General features: G+C 44.6%; 1 protein-coding gene across 1 annotated transcript in view; it reads right to left on the bottom strand.

Moving 5' to 3' along the window:
• Positions 1-8,272: 8,272 nt before the first annotated feature.
• The window catches only part of LRRC74A (leucine rich repeat containing 74A), a gene marked incomplete at both ends in the record, with an annotated part of 25,387 nt that continues 10,016 nt past the window's right edge, over positions 8,273-23,643 (bottom strand). The window contains 10 exons of the mRNA XM_079537287.1: positions 8,273-8,300; positions 9,576-9,661; positions 12,594-12,701; positions 13,997-14,140; positions 17,695-17,790; positions 19,868-20,062; positions 20,396-20,481; positions 22,083-22,164; positions 22,935-22,984; positions 23,416-23,512. Of these exons, the coding sequence (XP_079393413.1) occupies positions 8,273-8,300; positions 9,576-9,661; positions 12,594-12,701; positions 13,997-14,140; positions 17,695-17,790; positions 19,868-20,062; positions 20,396-20,481; positions 22,083-22,164; positions 22,935-22,984; positions 23,416-23,512 (972 nt within the window). The remainder of the gene's footprint in view (positions 8,301-9,575; positions 9,662-12,593; positions 12,702-13,996; positions 14,141-17,694; positions 17,791-19,867; positions 20,063-20,395; positions 20,482-22,082; positions 22,165-22,934; positions 22,985-23,415; positions 23,513-23,643) is intronic.

The raw sequence follows: 23,643 nt of genomic DNA, 5'->3' as shown, positions 1-23,643 counted from the left end.
AAGAAGAACGCTCCCAGCCCCAGCCAGAGCCCCTGAGCCAGAGGAGTTCATCAGTCAGACTGGTTTCTCCTGAACCCAGAATAGGCCTCGTTAATGGGCCAGGAGGGGATTTTATTTTGCCTTTCAGCTAGTGGCTGTGCTGAGCCAGGAGCAGAGTCAAGTTACTGTGTCCGGGAATCTCAGCTATTCCAAGAGTAGGAGCGAGTGAGCTGCTGACTCAGGAGGTTTCCTCATATTTTCAAGCAGGGCTCAGTCCTGTCAGAGCAAACTGAACTGTTGGTCTTGTTTTCTTCTAGCCCCAAGACTGGGATTAGCAGAAGTCAAAGCCTATGGGAACAGGCTGGGGAATGAAAATCGAGCAGGACTCTACATTACACCTTTTTCTGGCATGGCCACAAGTCCTTGCAAACATTTAGATTAGTCCTTTACTCTTTTTTACTCCTCTCTCAGGAGTGCTGTACAGTCTATAGTACAGACATCCACAAGCTATGAGGCAACTCATCTTTATTTGCACTGTTTTCTGAAGGGGAAAAAAATCAGTGTGAAACAGACTAGGGAGAGAAAATGTTTCCCTGTGATTTAGTGTCACAAGGGAGGCTGGTATTCAGGCATCCCTGTCTCCCTGCACTCTGCCGTCATCCTGAGACCACCCCGCTTCCATTTTGTGCAGGGATACAGGAGACTGTCTTCCTTTGGGCTTCTCAAACCTGGAACAGTTGCAGGCTGTGTCTGCTACAAACAGTTAGAAGTCACACTGAGTGCAGGAGTCTCTTTAATTCAAGTCTACCTGTGTTTTATTTCTTCAATAGCATCCAATTGCTAAAGGTTAGTAGAGAAGATGAGGCTACCACAAACTAAGAGTCTCCAAACTCACCCCATATGAAGCAGTGCATGCTGCTTTTCTCAGTTTGCACCCCTCCATCTCCTGGCACTTCTGCGAGTCCATCCAGTCTGTTATATTTCTCCTCTCAGCCTCTGAAAACTTCTCTTAACAGTAGCAGTCACAGCTCTCTTCCAAGTACTGTTAGTCCTTTCCTCTTTGCTGTCTGCATCTGTGGGCTGTTATCTCCAACTGTCCTCAACCCATCCTCAAACTCACCTCAGCAATGAATAACCAGCCCAAGAGGGAAAGAAGGGGCAGTTGGTACAAGCTGGTACTTATAAAACAGAAGATTTCTTTCTGCCTGCAGGTATTGGCACGCACCTGTCCCAGCCACTGCACTAGGATCTGATGTAGCAGCGAAGATGGGTAAAAGCTTCTCCTACTTTCCTTCACTCTACAAGACATGAAAGTCCCTGTTTTGAACAGCTAAGAGGCTCTTGGCCTGTGGCCCAAATACCACTTGTCCCTGCAGTATGATGAGATGGATAGGATGTCTTTCTTAGCTTAGTATCTCACAGAGATTTCCCTGCATATGGAGAATTTTCAGCTACCTTTGTGAGCACTTAATATCCCTCTAGAGATGCTCATCATTGCAAAGGCAACAAGCTGAAGACTGTTGCTGGCCCACGTGCCTTTGGCATGCTGCTTGCTTTAGATCATGAGCTCTGCAAAAGATGCACAAATGGTGATCAGGACTTGTGAAGAGTAAAGGAAAGCAGCAGAGGAAGGGCATGGGCTGGGACATTTCCGGTAAACTGATAATCTTTATTTTCTCTATTACTTCTTAACATGCCATTTGCATCAGGATAGGAATCTGATCTACAGTTAGCCCACCGAACAATGACCTTAGGAAGTCCAGATGTCCTCATCCAAAAACCTTTGACTTGGAGGGGACTCAATAATTTTGTTTCAGCTATTTGGACATGAATTAAGTATGTGGGACTGCAGTAGAATAAAAGCTAGCAGGAACAGATTTCATTTGGACACCTGTAAGACAGTGTTTACTGCAAAAATAATGCAGGAGAAATTTGCTCTTATAAATTTAACCAGGAAAATGAACTTGTTAGTCTGTCATCTAGCCTAGTGAGTCACACGTTGTATCTCTTGGAAGCTGGTAACACCCCAGAAGTCATTAACTTAGCATAATACGTGCTTAACCAACATTTTGTCTCATATTAATAACAGCTCCGACTGGGCTTGCATGACAGTCTAGAGAAGGGGACAGTTGCCAACAGGTGCCTAAGAATAGAGCGCTCTTTAGTATTCAAGATGTCTGGGAAAAGAATTTCAAGCATTTGGTTTTGAATCGAAGGCTTCTATTCCAAAAAGTGATAGAGATGTTATAAATAGGACACCATGTTACAGTTGTACTGTCTAAAAGGTAGAACATAGGCTGAGTGAAAAAATGGACACAGCGCGAAGATGGGAATGCCCTGAGCAGGATGGCTCCCATGTGAGGGCAACATTCAAAAGATGGGATGATGCTGGTAGCTCCAAATCTCTGGCTTCAGAGACAAAGACCATCTTGAGGGTGTCTGATAAATACAGCTAAGCTATCAGGATGCTTCATCTCCTCAGAGGGAGGGAGCCCAAATGGTGCAGTGTTGCAGGCAGCCAGAATAACATGTGCTGCGTGACGTGAAATATTTAAGCACACATGGGCTTTTCTGTGTCTCCTGCCAATCTGCAGAGTGACTTGTACTGTCACTCTGGGCTGGGCAAAGGAGGGAGAATTTCTCTGATGGGCATAACCTAGCAGCCTTCCTACGAGGGCCATGTGGCTGAAAGGCCTGACTTGGTTATGGGTAAACCCTATAATGTCACACTTACCCTTCCAAAAAGATGAAGGTATCTACTCCATGTCTGACTTCCAGATAGTCCCGCTCTTCCTCAAGATGTAAACCTGAGGAAACAGAAATGCTCCAGCTGCACAGAGCATTCTGTGACATGCATCTGTGACAGGGAGGAGCACAGCAGGTGAAGATGTGTCCTGTGCTCAGTCCCTGCCCTTCCCTCCACGTGGCTTCTCCCCCATGCACAGGGGTGCCTCCTGGCCCAGCAGGCATTGAGCTACCTCAGGTGATGCACATGTGCCTACTTGACTCTCTTCTAGAAAACCTCGTGCCTTCCCTAAGCATTACTCACACCCGTCCATATGCATACACATGTAAACAGCATGATGCTGCATTAACACAGACCTATGATAATGGCAGTGAAACATGAAAGCTTCTCTCCTCACACTTGTTTTTCCAGTTTGAAAGAGCAGGGGTGAGCCCCTGCACAGATGGCAGTGGAGCACAGGCTCCAATTGCTTGCCCAGCAGCCTGGCTGCATTTCTGCCTGCCTTGCACCAGCATAGCAACAGCACTGCCACAGGCACTGCAGGGCAGGAGCCTTGGGATGCTTCTGACCCGGGTGTCATTTGGTGTCATGGGTAATTGTTGCTTCTTTACACAAAACAAACAAAGCCCTGCTGCACCATCAGAGTCACCTGCTGTGGTTTGCCCAGGGGGAGAGAAGCAGGCAGTCATGGTCTGGCTGATGCAAGAAAGCACGGCGTGCTGCTGGGGGGATTAGTGGCATGCAAAGCCTTTCTGAGCACACGTCAGTTCAGCTTTCCTCTCCATACGTGCACACTCCATCCTAAACATGGAAACTGTCTGCCGGCTGCTCTTGTGGAAGCAGTCAGATTGAGTGTTTGTAGCTGGGGGACTTAAAGCGGAGTGACATGCTCCCTCTTCAGCCAAACAAACCAGGGCAGCTGGAAGGGCTGAGGCTGGCTGGGAAGGCCACGGGATGGGAATCGCCTCCTGAGGGTGACCAGGCAGAAATCGGTGCTCTTTGCTAACGGCTCCTTCCGCTCTGTACACCAAGGCCTGGTGAAGCAGGAGGAGGTAAACGCTGTTTGTGGAGGAGGCAGGGTTGGTTTGCCTGGTTGCAGGCAGGGCCAGCTGCCGCAGCCGTGACCCAGCCACAGAAATCTGAGCCCGCCAGCAGTTGTGCTGGGGAGGGCTGTGCTCTCACGTTTCCGTTTTGTTGTGGAGCCTCTGATAAGTAGCGGCCTTGCTTTTTTTCTTCTTTCCTTTCTTCCTATCTTTCTTTCTGCCTCTCTCTCTTTTTTTTTTTTTCCCCTGAATGTACTTCCACAGTCTCAAGGAAGGAATTTAATTAAAAAAAAAAAAAAAAAAAAAAAAAAAAAAAAAAAAAGAGCTCTGGAATGGGAACAAGTATGTTTCGAATTACAGAAAGGATGTTAAAGGTTCAAGAATTTGCGATCTGACTCCGCCTGTGTCTGTCTCCACCTCCCAGAGAGCAGCTCGCCTTCTGGCTTTTCCACCGCGGCGGTGGGGCCGCGCTGCCAGGGGCCGGGGCCGTGTGTGGCATGTGTGGGCCATGGCGGAGCAGCGGCCCTGCGGAGGCACCGGGCCTGTCAGACAGCAGGCTTGTTGGGACATTGGGCCTGCCGGGACGTGGCCATGCTGGCACGTGGCTATGCTGGGATGTGGCTTTTCAGCCTGCACCATGCCCGGCTGTTGCTGGTGGGGCCTCCCGCACCCTCACAAACTGCATTTCCAAGGGGTTCAGAAAACCTTTTTAGCAGTGCACAGTTTGGCTTGAGCGCGGTCCTTTTTTTTTTGTCTCTCAGGGTGTGTATGTGCAGGACTTTTTCTTCCAGTGGTTCGGCTGCATCCCAGGAATGTGCTGGGACCACTTCTGAGAGCACAGCGCCCTCTGCTCGGTGGAAATGGACAAAGGTGCAGCCTTCGCGGGGGCCAAACCCAAGGTGCACCGTCCTCCTGTGCTGCCACCCGAGAAAAGCAGTGCTGCCGTGAACACCACCCTTACCTCACAGTGGGGCCGGGCCTCAGCGGCTGAAGCTGTGCTATGGGTTGTAAAGCTGTGCTATGGGCTGTAAAGCTGTGCTATGGGCTAGTCCCAGCTCCCCAGCTCAGACTTCTCAGCACGTGCGTACTCAGAGACACTGGTGCTCCCACTTTGGCTACACAAAGATGGGGTGAGAAGGAACCAGTGGCAAAGAGGACAGTCACAATGGCTTGATCTTCCCTGAAGTTCGTGGCTGGATCTAGTCTCAGGCCTTCATGGGGGCCATACCCTGTAGACCTCCATTATATGACTGCTTAGTTTAACTTGTGACAACAAATGCAGGCATAGACATCAGGGAATTGACATACTCAATGTGTATTTGGCAGGACATTATTTCCATGCTGTTCTGTGACACGATCACATCCCCCCTTCTCCCTGAGGCTGGGAATACACTGGTGCCCAGAAGGCTGTGCAGCTATCACATCAGTGAAGCAAGTGAGAAGTGAGGGCACAGAGAAGGCCACCAGAGCAATCTGCCCAGCCTGCAGACCATGTCCTGCTGGCATCTCAGCAGCCTGCAGGAAAGTAGTGGCAAGGAATGAACTATGAGTTGACTGAATGCTTCTGTGGGCCAAATTCAGAATGCAGGGTTCTCTGGGGTAAGGAACTATGAATTAGCTTCAGTATTACAGACAGATAAGGAATCACCTACTGAACAAGAAAAGAACAACTATAACTTACATTTTCAAGAACTGAGATCCATTCTGACCTGTCTTTTTCAGTGTGTTGCTAAAACAATTTAGCATCAGTCAAATGACCCAAATCCTGTCTCACACTGAAAAAAAAAAAAATTCTGTTGTTGCAAACTTTCACTCCATCATCTCTTCAGATTTGGTAAAGTTGTTGTGATTTATGCAGACAAGGATTTACTCAACGAATAGACAGGGAACATAAGCATCTCAGAACACCATCGAGTGTGTTGTGCATAGCATGCTCCCAGTCTCATGATGCTGGATTTTGTGCACAGCTGCAGGACACTCCTTTGAATAAGGCACGTGCCCACTGATATATGCAGAACATCTTTTGGTGTACCATTATATGAATGGGAGACCACTGGAACAAAGAACTATTGATGCAAGCTTAAAAGATGACAACCAATATCAGTGTATCCACTTCCGCAGTGTATGAGATTTCTCCTTTGAAAGCAAATCCTGAAAATCCTTTTGGCTAGTTCAGTGAGACATGAACAAGCTGAAATAGCTCTGCATATAACATCAGTTGTGTTGTATATTTGCATACACACATATATATATGAGATTTTCAAAGATTATGACTAGCAATGTCTTCCTTTTTAATGCAGAGCTGTATTTTCTTAAGTGTTGCCGTGGCACCTAGGAAATCAGTCTGAATACCCGGTCTGCTAGGTAAGGTCTGTTACAGATAGAAGATATTCCCTGTGAGAGATCTAAATGTTCATTTAAAGTAGCTAACACATTAGATACAGTATCGTGCATGCTGAGTTTTCAAAACACGTTACTTAATAGTAGTTACTTGCTTTCTACTGTTGAAGAGAGCTGGCTATGTCACTTGGCTGTATCACTCTCCAGCACACAGAAGATGCAGTGATTCTGTTTCACCAGCTTTCTGCACTGTCCAATTTTGTACTGGCAGGCTGAATTCCTGAGGTATGTTAGATGAGTCTCAGAGCAGCCTTAATTTATGGCAGCTAAAACATTTCCTTCTGCACCATTTCACAGGTGTGGGATCAGGCGAGCAATTCATGTTCCATTCCCTGCCTGTCCCCACTCAACACCCAACTCAATTCATCCCCAAAGTGCCAGTACAGGACAAATGCTGCCACCAAGCTTAAAAAAGCTTTATTGATATGAGAGTGTTCAGAGAGACTCTGCAACAATACAGACTGCAGACACATCCCTCCACCACACTGCCTGCATATGAATTCATAGAATTAACATTTTCACTGGCACTTACTGCTTTTAGCTGGTTTTAGTTGCATCAAGCCACACGGTAGGACAGAATGTTGCACCTAGAGATCCTCCCCAGAAATTCACTCTCTTTTGATTTTATGTGTTTGGTGAAGTAGGCAATTTTTATTTATCAAACCCTTCTAGAAGCTAGAAATTTGGGTTTGAATTTGGTACAATTTTTTCAGGTTGTGATTTTTAAATTTATTTATTTATTAAAAAAAAAATAATAAAGAAACCATCCAATCACTGTGTAGGCTTTCTGTGGTGTAAATGTACAACAAAACTGCCATCACTGTTGAATCTGAAGCTTAAGAGAACCAAATAAAAGCCACACCTGCTGCAGGGCAGTACCTATCTATATTTGATTATGTTGCTTTCTTACAGAAGAGAGAATTTTTCATGGCTGTAGCTAGTCTAGAATCTTAAGGGCAATAATTGGGCAAATCAGTTTAGTTGGGCAACCAGTTCTGTGCAGACCTAAGCAGAATAGCAACGTGTGACTAACACACGACAGCACTGCGCATGAGATAAAGATGCACGCATAGCGTATGCAGCACAAACCCAGGATGCTGCGGGAATAAACGATGAAGATATTTCCTAGTACATAAATGGAGTCTGGCAGAACGGCAGGAAAATCACCAGATGACGTCCCGCCGGTGGCATTTTTTTGCGCAGGAGACACAAAGTCTCTTTCAGGAGAGAACATGGACTCCGCTCGGGGCCGCCGGGTCCCGTGCTTTGCTCCCACCGCGGGGCTGCGGCGACACCCAGCGGGCAGGGTGGGCACCGACACCGCGCTGCCGCAGGGCCGGCCTCCGCTCCTCGCAGCCATGGCCCAGGAGCGTCCTTGGCGTCACGGGAGCGGTGCGTCAGCTGCACTGTCTTAGGAAGAAGAGATCAAGAAGTGCACAATGATGAGCGCGCCGCCCCCTTCACGTTTTTCACGTGTAAAAGGATGGGCTTCATGGTGCGGCTTGGTATTTAGGAGTAAGATCAGGTCTGGTGTCTGGTTCTGTGAAACATACCTCAGTGCTCATTAACAGCCAAGGAAAGCTAATGAAACGTTGGGAGTTTTTAGGAAAGGAGAGGAGAATGAAAAGAAACAGTGTTACATTCATGCATGTGCAAACTCATCAGTGTCTTGAATGCTCTTTGCAGTTGTGATTCTTATTCCCGTATATTCCACCTGGGAATGGTTCTGAGAAGGGAAACGAGGATCAACAGAGTCTGTCCTATGATAAATTATTGAATAGCTGGCATGTTTCAGCTTGGAAGAAAGAAAAATGGTGGGGAGGAGTGGGAGGGTGGAGAATACAATACAGGTCTGCAGGCCAGTGAATAGCTGTGAGATAGGTTTGGTAACCAGCTCCAGCTCTTGACCAAAACCACCAGACTTGCCTTGCAGAGGAACATTGACTTTATTTCTACATTTGATCACTTGGATTATCTCAAATCCCCCCAAGCCCAGAGCCATTATGAATTTTCTTCCAGCGTTTCTCCTACTATATTTCACTGGCTCACCTGCCTTCTCACTTCATTTTTTCGTCTCCTCCTTTATTTCCTCTTTCACAGGTTTCTATTCTGGCTTCTGCTCTTTCAAGTGACTGATTGAAAAGAAAGAGATGAAGCAATATTAATCCCTGAGCATCAGCTCATCACTGACCCTGAGGAAATGGTCTGAGGTAGAAACAGTAAGGACAGCAAGGGTGACAGCTCTTCTGACTCCTGTCTGCAAAGTGGATATTGCCACTAACACACCTAATTCAGTGTTAAAATGTACTAAGCAGCTTGATAAGGAGTATCTATATTATTTTTTTTCCCCACATCGATTCAGCAGCAGCCTTTGTTGTCCACTGGGTTTCAGTCATTCCTCATTTGCTAACTGCTCAACCACACTTTTGTAATTTGTGCTTAAAATACCTGGTTACCCTATGCAATCTCTGATTCGAGATTAACCAGGCTAAAGCCTGTACAGTGCCTGAACATAGATGCCTTTAGCATGGCAGTGATAGATGAAAAGGACTAAAGACTGGATCTAATAAAGTCATTCATATCTCAGCTACTCTTTGAAAACATTATGAAGCAGAGGTAAAAAGATTTGCAAAGCTTACCCATTGCTTCTAACCTTAAAACCAGACTAGAGCTTATATTTAAACCCAACAACATGTACTAAGGGGTGGGAGTTTTTGGCCATCATTAATAGGGCTTTCAGGTGATGAGTCACATGTCAGAACTGACTGCAAGTCTAGGGGGAAGTCTGTGGTCCAGTGACAAGCGGTTTAGCCTGCAGCAACTGGCAACCTCCAAGGAGTTTGTTGCTGACTGCTCAGACTCAGAGCTTGGACATGATTGCTACAGGCACTGAGACAGAGGCACTTTAGGTGCTTTCAAGAGAATGGAAAGTTCTGTAGTTTGAAGGTGGGTTTCTAGGGAAAACCAGGTCTCCTAAGAAGAATGATCAGAGAGAAAGAAAAAAATGAAAGTCTCCGGGGATGGAGGAAAAGGTCTGAAGGCATACACATGCTGCCTTTGCAAATCGTACTTTAGCTTCGGGGGAAGACAGTATTGAGCTGATGCTTCTCATGTGGGTTTATGAGTGTGAATAAAAATGACATTCAGCTTTGAAATCCATGCACTCTCACAGGAAGTTTATAAAATAGAAAAACAATCCTGACTTGTAGCTTGGTTCTTTAAGGTTTCTAAGCGTACGAGGCGCTGTGTGATCTACCTTTCACTTAGCTAAGTAGTGTGTAATAAATGTTGCTGGATTGACAAGAAATGTGTCCTTTTAACAATTAAATCGAATGAGGGTGTGTTTACTTTGTATTATAACAAATTAAAAAAAAAAAAAAAGACAGTAAATTAGTGGAGTCACTTACCTATAGTCTACAATCCCTGTCTGATTCTGGTCTAGTTTTCGCACTAGTTCCACAATTTGGACTCGATCCAGTTGGATGTTTGATTGCTAAGAAGAGAGAGAAATATTTACAGATCTGTTCATTTTACAGCAGAAAAATCCTCTGTATCAGATTGGAGTGTGGCCATCTCCTAATAGGTGAGGAGAGAGCCTGGTTCATGGAAAAATACGGGATGTAAAAATCCAGAGTGATGGTGGGGAGGATAAAAATAATGTTGGTTTTTTGTTTTTTGTTTTTTGCAAAGGTGTAAAGTAACATGATATAGAGGTGTCCAGTGCTATTGGTACCATCACTGTGGTAATTCTGGCAGGAAGAGAACTGTCCATTCAGTGTGCAGGAGCAAGGGTTTAAATAACTCTTACTCACTTTCTCATAGCAGTAAGAAATCATAGAATCATAGAATCATAGAATCACCAAGGTTGGAAAAGACCTAAGAGATCATCCAGTCCAACCGTTCACCTATTCCCAATAGCTCCCACTAAACCATGTCCCTCAACACGACATCCAGTCTTTCCTTGAACACCCCCAGGCTCGGTGACTCCACCACCTCCCTGGGCAGTCCATTCCAGTGCCTGACCACCCTTTCTGAAAAGTAATACTTCCTCATGTCCAGCCTGAATCTCCCCTGCCGTAGCTTGAAGCCATTCCCTCTGGTCCTATCACTAATGACACGAGAGAAGAGGCCGACCCCCAGCTCACTACAACCTCCCTTCAGGAAGTTATAGAGAGCAATGAGGTCCCCCCTGAGCCTCCTCTTCTCCAGGCTGAACATTCCCAGCTCCTTCAGCCTCTCCTCATATGGCCTGTGTTCCAGACCCCTCACCAGCTTTGTTGCCCTCCTTTGAACACGTTCCAGGGCCTCAATGTCTTTCTTGCAGTGAGGGGCCCAAAACTGGACACAGTACTCGAGGTGCGGCCTCACGAGTGCTGAATATAGGGGAACAATCACCTCTCTGCTCCTGCTTGCAACGCTGTTTCTGATGCAAGCCAGGATGCCATTGGCCTTCTTGGCCACCTGGGCACACTGTCGGCTCATGTTCAGCCGAGCATCAATCAATACCCCCAGGTCCGTTTCCTCTACGCAGTCCTCCAGCCACACCGCCCCAAGCCTGTAGCGTCGCCTGGGGTTGTTGTAGCCGAAGTGCAGGACCCGGCATTTGGCCTTGTTGAAACTCATCCCATTGGCTCCAGCCCAGCTCTCCAGCCTGTCCAGATCCCTCTGTAGGGCGTCGCTACCCCCAGGCAGATCCACGCTTCCAGCCAATTTGGTGTCATCTGCGAATTTACTGAGGGTGCACTCGATGCCCTCATCGAGGTCATCTATAAAGATATTGAAGAGGACAGGCCCCAGCACCGACCCCTGGGGAACACCACTCACGACCGGTCGCCAGCTGGATTTGACTCCATTCACCACCACTCTCTGTGCCCGGCCCTCCAGCCAGCTCCTCACCCAGCCAAGAGTGTACCCATCCAAGCCTCGGGCTGCCAGCTTCTGCAGGAGAATGCTGTGGGAGACAGTGTCAAAGGCTTTGCTGAAGTCTAGGTAGACCACATCAACAGCCTTTCCCTCATCCACCAGATGGGTCACTAGAACATAGAAGGAGATCAGGTTGGTCAAGCAGGACCTGCCCTTCACGAACCCATGCTGGCTAGGCCTGATCCCCCGCTCATCCCGCACATGCCGCATGATCTCCCTCAAGACAATCTGCTCCATAACCTTCCCTGGCACTGAGGTCAGGCTGACAGGCCTGTAGTTCCCCGGATCCTCCTTACGACCTTTCTTGTAAATGGGAGCCACATTGGCAAGCCTCCAGTCTTCTGGGACCTCACCAGTCAACAAGGAGCGCTGACAGATGGTGGAAAGCGGCTCGGCTATCACCTCCGCCAGCTCCCTCAGCACTCTCGGGTGGATCTCATCTGGCCCCATCGACTTGTGACAGTCCAGTTGGAGCAGTAGGTCTCTGACTGTTTCTTTCAGAATCACAGGGGGGTTAGTGTGCTCCCCAGCCAAGATTACCAGGTCAGAGAGAGGGGTATCCTGAGGATAACTGGTCTGACTTTTAAAGACAGACGTAAAGAAGGCATTCAGAACCTCTGCCTTTTCCTTATCCTCAGTGGTCACATTCCCAGCCTCATCCAGCAAAGAGTGGATATTCTCCTTTGTCCTCCTCTTACTGTTAATGTATTTATAAAAGAGTTTCTTATTCCTTTTCACCCCAGCGGCTAGGTTAAATTCAAGCTGGGCTTTTGCCTTTCTGATTTCACCTCTACACATCCTAACGACTTCCTTGTATTCGTTCTGAGTGGCCTGTCCCTCTTTCCACAGGCGGTAGATTCTCTTTTTCTCCCAGAGCCTCAAGAATAGCTCCCTATTCATCCACGCCGGTCTTCTTCCCCGCCGGCTCATTTTGCAGCTCAGGGGGACTGCCTGCTCCTGCGCCCTTAAGACTTCCTTCTTGAAGAGCAACCAGCTCTCTTGGACCCCTTTACTCGCTAAGACTGAATGCCAGGGGACTCCCCCTATTAGTCCCTTGAACAATTCAAAGTCCGCCCTCCTGAAGTCCAAGGTAGCAATTTTACTTTTCCCCCTCCAGGCTCCACCATGAATCACGAAGTCTATCATTTCATGGTCACTATTGTTAATGTTAATGTTAATGTTATTGTTAAATGACTATTGTTAAGACCAAATAGTTATATCCTGCACAAAAAGCTGACCTCTGTGATTTCTCCAGGTTCTTGTGATACTCTAAATTTCAGATAATCAGATCAGATAATCCCTGATGCCTTCTGCAGTATTTATTGGATGTCTCAGCATTTCTGTTGGAATCTGTTGAAGGCTCAGCTTTTGCAGTGGGTGCCTTCAGCCTACTTGTTGGACATCACCAGCAAGGCTGACTGGTAGCAGTGGTGTAGCAGAGGGGTTTCCTCAGAGCAGTATGCTGTTGGAGGAGCACCCTGACCATGATTTCAGGAACACACCTGCATCATGGCTCTCCTGAAGTCTGACACAGGGATCTTCATGTTTCCATCCTTGTCAATTTTCCTAAAGAAGTCCCAGAGTCGTAGGTTGTGTTCATTCAAATATTTCTAAGAGAAGCAGAGATAAAACACAGGCACAACCATGAGATGAAACAGCCACTGATGCCTGCTGCAAGCTCTCCTTTTATTCCTCCATGCTGCCTTTACTCAGCCCATCTTTGAGATGTATTTCTCCTTAGCTATTTATGCAGCCACTGTCTGAACAAAATCCCACCAGCGCTACTTGGCTGGGCTGTCTAATCCAAATACAATCCTTTTCCCCCAATCTCTGATCACTTCAGTTTCTTTTCTCTGGACTCCTATCTGTTTGAAGGAGGACTGCCGTAATAACTGCTGTTAGAAACTGCAAAGCATGCCAGTATGAGTGTCAGTCACTAGCTGTGAATCACAGCAGCACTGTTTGATGTGAACTAACAGCTTAAACTTGTACTTAATTTCACCTGAAGTCATATATACAGCAAGATTTCATCCAACTATCTAAAAATCTCCGCAACAGCTAGAAAGCTAGTGAAGCTGGTAGTGCAGGGGTTATTCACTTAGTAGAGCTCCGGTGCCGCGTTGCCTTCCAGCCAGGAGGATAGCACCATCTGCTGCTATCTTCAGAAATTACAGATCTTAAAAAGCTAAGTATTTTCTATTTAGAACAGTATTTGTTTATATTACCATGCCCTATTTTTATGAAACACATTCATTTTGATGCTAAATTACAACTGTCACTGAACAGTTCTGTGAATTTCAGCTATTGCAGTGGCTTGGTGAGCAGAGTGCATGCTCATCTTGGTCAAACCTGAAACCAGTTTTGTCCTCCTCAGCTAGCAAACATCTATTCAGATGGAAACGTCAGACAACACAGTGCAGTGATTACAGCACTTTGGGCTTGCTTATGTTGTCATCTCTGACACTGCTTTGTGAAGACTATCAAACTGCACAGCTTCTGTTAGTCAGTATTCCCAGCTGTGGGAGAAATAATTTGGATGCACTTTTGAAAGAGAAATATATAGATGAATGTTTTCATACAAATATATGGGATTATTATGACTAAATCACAACTATGCAAATCAAAAGCCAGGCCTCCCCCCCCCACCCTCTTTTTTTTTTAGCCCTATACGCTCAGATCCAAAAGCATTCAGCCTCTCCTGAAAATTGAAGGATTTAGTTGGTCAGTCTGCATGGAATAAGAGATGTGAATGTGCAGTTGTGATTCTGAATATACTTTTCTGAAGGAACTTGCCTGAATTTCCTACTTGGAAGAAAGCTTATCCATTCCAAGCTCTTTCTCTTCAAGTGCTTGAGGCATGGGTGCTGTGTACAGGAGATCTATGGAACAAAATTCAGTAGCTCACCTGAATCACTTTCATAGGATTTGGATGCTGCTTGGAGATTTTGGAGATGCAGCCTTCAACTTCCCCGTAGATAACATTTAGTTCAGGGCGTGTTTGATACACTAGCTCCAACAACTTGATGAAATTTTCATTCACCAGGACATTCTGAAACACAGAAGGAGGGATAGTGAGTGTGGATGACCAGCAAGCAACGAAGACTTGTTTGCATTAACTGATCTGTCTAAAGCCAACATTAACTACCTTTTCCTAAGGTGATGCTGTTTTCCTGTACCTGATCTTCACTTTCAGTAATCCAACAGAAGCCTGACCCTAAATAAGTATTCTTAGTTCTCTTTTCCCATGCCTGAGTCAGAAAAGGACCTATAATCTACATAGAAATTAATTTAATTAAGGTAAATGTTCATCAGGTAAATGCCTGTACTGAAAACTATACTGAACGTTAGGTGATCCATGTTCGTCTCAGAGACGGTTCTGCCTGGATCTCCTCTCCATTCTAACTATACGTAGACAGCCAGGCAAACACTTAAGTGACCAAAATTTGTCTTAGAGTTCAGAAAAAATGAAAACAGTATCAGCCAAGGTGCAGAAAGATGAGTATCCCTGGCAATGTGGCTTTGTAGCCCAGACAAGAGAGATTAACCTATCTTGGAAGAGTCTGTGTGTTTTCAGATGAAAAGAACTTATGGCAAAACACTGTTTCCTTGTCTAACCCTAAAAAGGAAATTCCAGTTAGCAGTGCGAGGCCTGGCATTGCTTTTTTCCTAAGGATTTCAGAGTAGTGACAGTTCAGCATGTCAGAGCTCACACTCTGAGTTTTCTGTTTTACTGCTTATAGAATGGGCAGCAGCACAGTGTCCTGTTTCAGGGTTTTGTGATGTTAGTTCACTGTCTGGAAAAAAAAAAAAAAAAAAAAAAAAAAAAGAAGAAAAAAAAAAAAAGAAAGAAAAAAGATGTCACTGTAATTTATTCTACCAATATAATGAATTTACCTTTACCTTGACTGACATTTTGAAAATATAATTACGATTTTCCAGAAGAGTAAGGAAATACAGTTGTTCACGTCTTATGTTAGCTCTACATAATAAATTGATGGAAATTTCAAGGCAATTTAGGAACAGCAAATTCACAAATGCTTCTGTTTTCTGTCACTGCAAAAAGTTTCCAAGGCATCAAGCATCATACTTTTCCCTGAAGTGTATTTACAAGGTATCCCAATAAATTACTGTTAGCTAAAGAACTTACATTACAGTGAGGTCTTGATTGCTATTACTTGTGAATAGTCTTGAACTAGTCTGGGTCTGGCTGGGTTTACTAGCCTTCATTCAGTGTTTTTATGGATGCAGAGTGGCTCACTGCCAGAGCCATTCAGACCTTGATGAAATACGCAGGCTTGCAGCGCATTTCAGTCTTGGGAACCCAGCACAGAGACCCAACCTGTCTCTGCCTGCAGCCAGCTCTCCCCAAGGTTTGCCAGGCTGGGCTTGACCCCAGGAGAAAGGCAGCAGGCTGCCGGTGTGGCCTCAGCACAACCAAGCACCGCGCCTGGCCAAGCAGGCCATGCTGGAGTCAGCTTGAACCTGGAGGAAGCCAGGTGGTTATTTCTGCGTCTTTGGCACAGTCATCCCACAGCCCAGAAAAACAATGCACGGGCAGCTGATAAGTAATGGACATTCTTTCATGCTGTGTTGGTGAAGATAGGCATGTTGGCTGTTTTGATTCATGCCTTCCATAAAATACCTGATTGCCAGTAAATGCAAGTTGAAAGTCTGTAAAAGTAGATTACGGAAAGAATGCGAGGAACAGCTGTGCTTAGAAATGGTAGAAATGGTAGAAATGTGCTTAGAAGCAATAAACTACAACATTAAAAATGTGTCTTTCTATCACTTTGCCTTTACTAGTGCTGTCAAACCTATGCGGAGGTTTCTAGAAATGACCCTTATTTGAAATGTCACTTAAAGACACACTAATTATTCTTTCTTTGAAAGTCAAAATAAACATTTATCACCAAGAAAAGGGGCAGAAAAGGCTGTTAGATTTCTTATTAAAGATTTTCCAATTTCTTAAAGATTTAGAACAGCAGAAGAACTTTGGAGGTGTGTATTTGCAAATATTCTGAACTGAAATACAAGACCATATACATCACAGATGGAATGAAATATATCAGAGAGGTTAGATGCTTGTCTACAAACGTGATTGAGATACCATAAAGGCACTGTAAATTTGTGCCATTGACCATTTACTTTAGGAAATGCCAGATAATTTAGACTTTTTGAGGGGTGGAGAAAAGTTAACACTGAAAAGCAGAAATATTCAGTGATGTTTAAGATTCTAAATATTAATAAACTCCTTGCCTCAAAATTTCTCAAGTGACTCCTTTTAAATAATTGCATTTCAATAATTTCTTTAACTTCTCAGAATTTAGCCATAACATATTACTCTTTACAAGCTTATGAATTGTTTAGGTTACTAATAGTTAAACTAACAGAAGCACGCATACTATATCAAAGCCTTTTATTCACACACAGACTCTTTTAGTTTTGTGAGGTTTTTTGAAAAATGAAGCAGTCTTGGCAAATAATTTTCTTTGATGTTAATTTATGCAGGAAAAAATGTCTGCCCTGGAGGAATACCCATTCTTTCTATCTCTGCTGAAAGCCCTTGGTACTCCCAGCAAAGACCATAGATGAATATTATTTATTCTGCTTTGTTTTCATTTCTTTGATACAGGAACCACAGGACAAAGATACCACCTGTTGTCTAAGTCTCCAGAACTCCCCCTGAACTATTCAGCTTTTTTGCAAATGTGAACATAATATTTATCTTTCAAGACTCAAATCTGATTTTTTGAAAATGGTCTTTCCTTTAATCATGGCTCTCCCAAAGATAAACAGAGGACCCTGAAGCCACTGACATATTCTGTAAGTCTATCCTGGCCTGCAAGCCACTCTTTCTCCCACTCACATGGATGGGAGAGACAGGAGCGGACTGGTGCATGCCAAGGTCTCTGCTCAGCATGGGTTTGGGATGTAGCCCCTGCCCTCACTTAGGGAATCAGAAGCATTTGTAGGACTTGCCGAGCCATTTTAAAAGTAGCACGTGAGGTTACAGTAATATGTCACGTTACCATCTTGCTATGGAGAAAAATGCATATTAATATTTGGCCTCTCTGATTCTTATCCTCTCACCTTTAATTTTTTCCTCTGCTTTAATTTGTGGGTTTTTTTGTTTGTTTGATTTTTGTTTTAATAAGAAACACTTTGCTTTCAGTGCCTTGAAGCATTCATCTCTTTCTGTTCCTCTTTCATCCTGACAGAGTATCGAAGCACTTTACAGTACCTAGCATCTTAGGCTACCCTGGAGGGAGGCAGCTCAGGGGATGAAGACAATTCATCCCCTACTCTGAATTCACTCCTCCTTCTGCTTCTGCTGCTGCAAAATTAAAGGGAGTGAAATGTGCTGATTTTACAGCCAAATCTCTCCAGAGATAGACCAAAAAAACCATAATTTCCTTGTGGCTCCTACAAGGGCTCTAAAATGGTAGCTTTTTTTTTTTTCTTTCCCTTAAATAATGGCTATGCACAAATAAAACAGACAGCAAGTCTCAAAACAGTTTTGAGGGGGACAGCTCTGGGATTTAACTAGCTCCTAAAACTGTGTGCTGTATGGGCTTTGAAGTTTTCCGGTACATAAGCTCTTACTGAGATGTTGATCTCTTCCATCATGGAATTGGGGTTCTTTCTGACAGATCCCACTAGCTCAGTGGCACCTTCCACGGTCAAGAGATTATTGGCCATCTGTGGAAGAAAGATGTGGACAGACATAGTGAGAATGAAACTTTTGTGTCCTTGCAGGAGGCATGCTGTAACTTCAGGAGTGACCCTTTCTTCCCATCCTTCAGCGGGTCTTAGAATAACTGTGGTCCCTTTTGATGTATTTATTCTTTGTCTCAGCATCTCTTGTCTCTGTCCTCAAAACTCTGCAGTGCAGCTCTCCAGTGGAGTTGCCTTCTCAGCCTCTGTCTCCATCTGCGAAATTTGACGTGTCCCTGCTGTGTGTCACATGGGAGTATGTGATGTGGGGTGTGCTTAGTCATATGATGGCAAAAGGCTGAGACGATGGACTGTGTTTGAGGATGTGTTTTGCTAGTAAAGTTCATCTGAACAGAGAACCCTGTGAGATGGCAAGTACCCCTCAGGACCTTTCCCATACCCTTTGGATCCTCTTGGCAGCACAGCTGATCAAGGCTCAGGCTGATCAGCTGTCTCAGGCCTACAAGGTCAAGATATTTAGAGTTATGGAGCTGTCATTGCCGTGTACATTCCTTAGTGTATGAACATCACCTCTTCTCCAACTTGAACTTTATATGTACTCTCCACTCCAATTATATGAAAAAAACATGGTGGTTAACATAGGCTAATGGAATTCTAAATTATTAACTCTATATTATTTATGTTATCAGTTCCCAAGACAATCTGTACCGCTACATAAAAGAGCACTTGCTACCCTTTGTACCACTGCAAAGATATTGTTAGGACAATAAGTGCTGTGTTGCATGTGCTGCTTGTAGGGTTGCCAGCTCCCAGAGAGGAATGCTTAAGCTTTAGCTAAGTGATCCTACCTTTGACCATGTTAAGAATGAGACAAGCAGCCACATTTATTTATGTAATCTAGAACAGCAATCCAAAAAAGGCATTGTGGTTGCAGTGATTTACAAAGATGGGGTGTCCAAAGACAGACCTGTACAAACAGTTTTAAAGATGTCCTTCAACCACCATACTGGCATTTGCACGTTCTCAGGGTGATGACATTAGCTTTAGCTGAGATGAGAATCCACCTCATAAGCAGGCTGACTTTTCTGAGCAGAATTCCTATAGAATTATTTCAGATTGAGAAGATAGATTAGCTTTCAAGCCTAACCTCTAAGGCTAGTTTGGCTGGTCATTCAGCTTTGCGCCATTCCAAGATTATTGATTCTTAGCTTATCAGAATACAGTTTTGGCTTTCTTTTTCCAAGACTTGATAACATACCTCAGGGTAGTGCTATGGCATTGCCTTGATGTAGCAATAGCAGTTTGTCCTGTTTGAACAAATTTTTAGCAAATCATTAACACACTGAGAAAGGCACATTCTACCTTCAAATCCTGCCAGTACTTAAGGGAGCACATAAACAGGAAAGGAAATGACTGTTTACACGGGTTGATAGTGACAGGACAAGGGGGAATGGTTTTAAACTAAGACAGGGGAGGTATAGGTTAGATATTAGGAGGAAGCTTTTCACACAGAGGGTGGTGATGCACTGGAACAGGTTGCCCAAGGAGGTTGTGGATGCCCCATCCCTGGAGGCATTCAAGGCCAGGCTGGATGTGGCTCTGGGCAGCCTGGTCTGGTGGTTGGTGACCTGCACATAGCAGGGGGGTTGAAAGTAGATGATCATTGTGGTCCTTTTCAACCCAGGCCATTCTATGATTCTATGATTCAAATCTCTGTTTGAACTTTTGCCTTATGTTGAAGCTTAGAATATGTATAAATCTGTATATTCACAACTCTGTATTATGGATCTACGCAGACTTGATGAATGCCTGGGCTCTCTTGACTGAGACTAGATATGATAGGAATCAACCACTTTGGGGTGGTAATGGGTGTGGTGTTATGCCAGGGCCAGTATTCGGGTGATATTTTGAGGGAACAGTGCAATTAATTTTCCCTGGTAGAAACTCAGAGCACAGAGTTTCCTTCTGCTTTGTTCACCTTCAAACCAGAGCAGTACTCATCTATGCTGTTCTAGTTCAAACTGCTCACTCTGTCTTTCGTGCCTCAGAACTTTCTACTCCCACCATTTTCTCCTCCAGCCCTGTCCGGGCTTTATTTTACCTTCAGGACTTTCAGTGTTCCATTGACTTTAAGGCCTTTGCAGATCTTCTTGGCTCCCTCATTTTTGATCTGGTTGTTGCTGATGTCCAGGTGAATCAGCACATTGTTAACTTTGAGAGCTTCTGCTAAGGCCTGTGCTCCCTCATTCCCAATGCTGTTCCAAGACAGGTTGAGTGTTTTCAGTGCAGCATTGCCCTCCGGTGAGAGAAGAGAGATCTCAGCTACTGCATGTACACCATGTGTATCACTCTACCCTTTCTCGCTTGGCTGAGACAGGACCATCTCTCAAGTCACATCCAGCCCAGCCCCAATGAATCCAACATCTCTTCAATGTCCCAGCACCTCTCCATCCACACGAGTCACCAGACCTACCCAGTACTTTAATTGTTCACCTGGCACTGCCTCCTAATGTCAGTAGAATAAGCCTAGCTAGAGCTTCTGAATCCTGCTCAGACCTCAGGTATGTGAGTTTCCAATCAGTTTTTCAATCAGCTTCTGACAGTAATCACTGTGAAGGAGAATTCCTACCTTAAGACCTGTGCCAAATGCTACTGTTCCCTTCCTCCTCAGGTGGTTCCAGCTCAGATCCAGAATCTCTAGTGTTGTATTGACAGCTAAGATAGAGAAATTGAGATGTTATCTTATGAACAGCAGTCTGAGCACAGATGCTGACTCACAGGCAGGGGCTCAGAGCAAGTTTGCTGGAGATTCAGCAATAGCTGTACCTACAGTCTTCTCTGTTTGCTCCCTCCACAGAACAGAGAACAGGCTATTGATCACAAGCAGAAAGGGAAGATAGCTTTTTTTGGCTTAGTCAAAGGATGCATTGTGAAGGAGGGAGGTAAAGAGAGGAAGGATTTCTGACTCTAGTAGGCACTGTTTCTCACTGGAAAAATGTTTGGATGCTCCTTGCCACATCCAAAACATCAAGACTCATTCTGCCTATCTTTGGTTAGCAGAGGAGAGGAATTCAGCTTCATACTAGTAGTGCCCAGTTGTACATGTCAGTGCCAATTTCCATGCAAAACACACCTCACAGTTTAAGTTCTACTTAGAGCAGGATATGTGTGAATTCATTTGTGTCACTGTGACACTGAGAGTAGAAGTTACTGCCAAAGCTTCTCATCTTCAGAAAGCATTTCTCATCCAGATTTTCCATGGATGGGAGGATGGACGGAGGCAGATGGTGAATTTAGCTAACTTTAAAATATTCCTTTAAAAAAACAGATCAGAAGAAAAACAGATTCTGCAATAAACTCTGCAGCTCCTGCCCGTATTGAGCTGGCAGGAAGGAAGAGCTGTAAGAAGTTTTAGTTTGGAGATGCATTTTTTTCTGGGCTGGGAAGGTCACAAGGTTCAGTATTGGTCCCTGGGGTCCCTTCAGACTTGAGCAATACAGGGACATAGTGCCTACTCCCCCACTGCAGTTTTAATTGATCCATCTTTTAAAGACATGGGTTGTAATTAGAAGCAGGTTCCTATCAGTGTGAATACTGAACCAGGGGAATGAAATTGCTAATTAAACCAAAGACATGTTACTGGCATTCTCAAGGAACACAGGATGCTCAGGTCACAGGCTTGTGCCTGTCATGGTAGTATTTTCTTGCAGGTGCTGAGGGAAGAAATGCTGCCAGATATCCGTGCACAAATAGTACCATAAATTAATGACTGATTTTTACTGTTTTGTTTGTTTTCCCTCTCCAGGGCTACTATGCATCATGGATCTCACTTTGTCTGACGAGCTAAATTAGGCAGCTTTATTTTATTTCTTTTTAATCTGTTTCCCTTGATACACAATGCTGCTTGATACACAATGACTCAAACCACTAGAGTTTGTGATACTTAAGAAAAGTTTCAATTGGTGATCAGAAGCTTTAAACAGTTTTTATCCTCTAGAATTCCATTAAAATGTAATTTTTTGCTTTAAACACTGTAAAGGACTTCTCTTTCAGCTCCCTCTCTCTGACACAGACTCCTCTGTTACTGTGGTTTCTCATCCTTCATTTCTATTCTGAGACAGCTGTGAAACAGTGGCTACAGTCAACTGTGGTGAATAGGGTGAGTTGGTGGACCAGCCAGGAGTCTCTAAATCTGGTCTTTCGTATTGCCCACCAGGTCACTGGACAAGGAAGTACATGTTCACCATGCTGGACCCATTGTGTCTGCCAATGACTACCTGCACACCTGGCTCTTGGAAAGTAGTAACATAAGTTACCGAGCATCTGTCCTAGGAGCTGTCCTCCCTTCTCAGAGAACTCATTGTGGCTGAGGTCCAGCTTCTTCACTTGGTAATTGCTCTGCAGAGAGACAAATGTGCAGGAAGAATGAGATCTTCCAACCAGCTGCAGCTGGCTGCCATGCTAAGGCCCCAGCGTGAGGATGAAACAGAGGGATATCGAACTCGTTGAAATCTACAGCATGTGGGAGTTCATCAACATGGAGATGGTGGCACTGTGTACCCCAAGACAAAGCTTTGTCAGTCATACAAAGTCACAGCAATTATCTTCCCAAAACAGCAAAAGCAATGGGACTTTGTGTTGTGCTGTGTTGTGCAAACTTCTCTCACACAGCTTAGGTCTGATCTGTAACGCATCCGGTTTCACTGCCAGCACTGAATCCTGACCAAGAGCACTTTCTATCATCAGCCTAAGGCCTTCCCTCATGGCATCTTCTGGTGGTGCCAAATAGTGCAGAAACTTGGAAACAAGAAATAAGAAGAGAAACCAAGATTTTTGTCACAGAATTGCAAAGTGCTCTTATGTTAGCCTACTTATGTTTCTTGAAAATTTGGGATTACCCGTATTTCCTTCTGTTGTTACACAGTCCTGAGGTTTTATTTCTCAGTCACACTCACAAAGCTGTTCAGAGAAAACGTTAATCTAGTCCATCCTTCTTTGTATCCTCCAGGCTCCCTTGTTTCTGAAGTAAGCAAGAGGCACTTAGCAGAATTATGCCAGGAACTCATATAGTTATTGCCATCTGAAATTATGCCAAGTGAATATCAGCTCAAAATGAGGAGTCTTACGCAATCTGGGCTGCAAATGACCTTGGATTTCAGGTAACTCACCATTAATGCGTCAGCAAGGCATGATGCAGCTTCCTCTCCAAAACTGTTTCCTGTGGAGGAAGAAGTATGTGAACAGTGTGCTGATCTCTCCCTTGGCATTGTATTGGGGTCTGCAGGAAACTGTGCTTTTATGTGAAGCATTCAGTTAATCACGGTCCATATCTGACTTTGATATGTTAGCCTTTCCTCCGCTTCAATCTATAGAATTATCCCAAGATGTCGGAGACACCCAGCAATGATCCAGGTTTCTCATATGGGACTGGTTTTGCAGACAGGCTGGAGGCTAGCAGGCTGAATACTTATTTTGATTATATTGCTATAAATCTAATTTCCACATTGCCACTTTGGGTTCTTGTAAGGGACATAACCAGGAAATTGTTTTTGCCCATGGTCTGACTAATGCTCTTGGGATGGGGGACTGAAATGAAACATGTGGCATTTCACTTCCACTGCTGTCACTGCTTGAGTGCATGCAGCCCACCTGAGAGCTGAAGAGTATGGAGATAGGATGCATTTTCCAAAAGCAAACTGGCAATGGCTTCAGCCCCTTCTGTGTCCAGGTGGTTATTGGAAATGTTCTGGAAGGAGACAAGGGAGGACAAAAAAGATGAGCTCAAATAATGAGTTAGCTTCATTGTGTTTTTAATACACAAGATCTTAAGAAAAAAATGCAAGACCAATAATATAAGAAATGTTATACTAGCAGTAA

This window comes from Tetrao urogallus, assembly GCF_951394365.1.
Source record: "Tetrao urogallus genome assembly, chromosome: 6".
Taxonomy (NCBI): Eukaryota; Metazoa; Chordata; class Aves; order Galliformes; family Phasianidae; genus Tetrao; species Tetrao urogallus.
The sequence above is the reverse complement of the archived record's forward strand: the minus strand, read 5'-3'. Positions and strand labels throughout refer to the sequence as shown.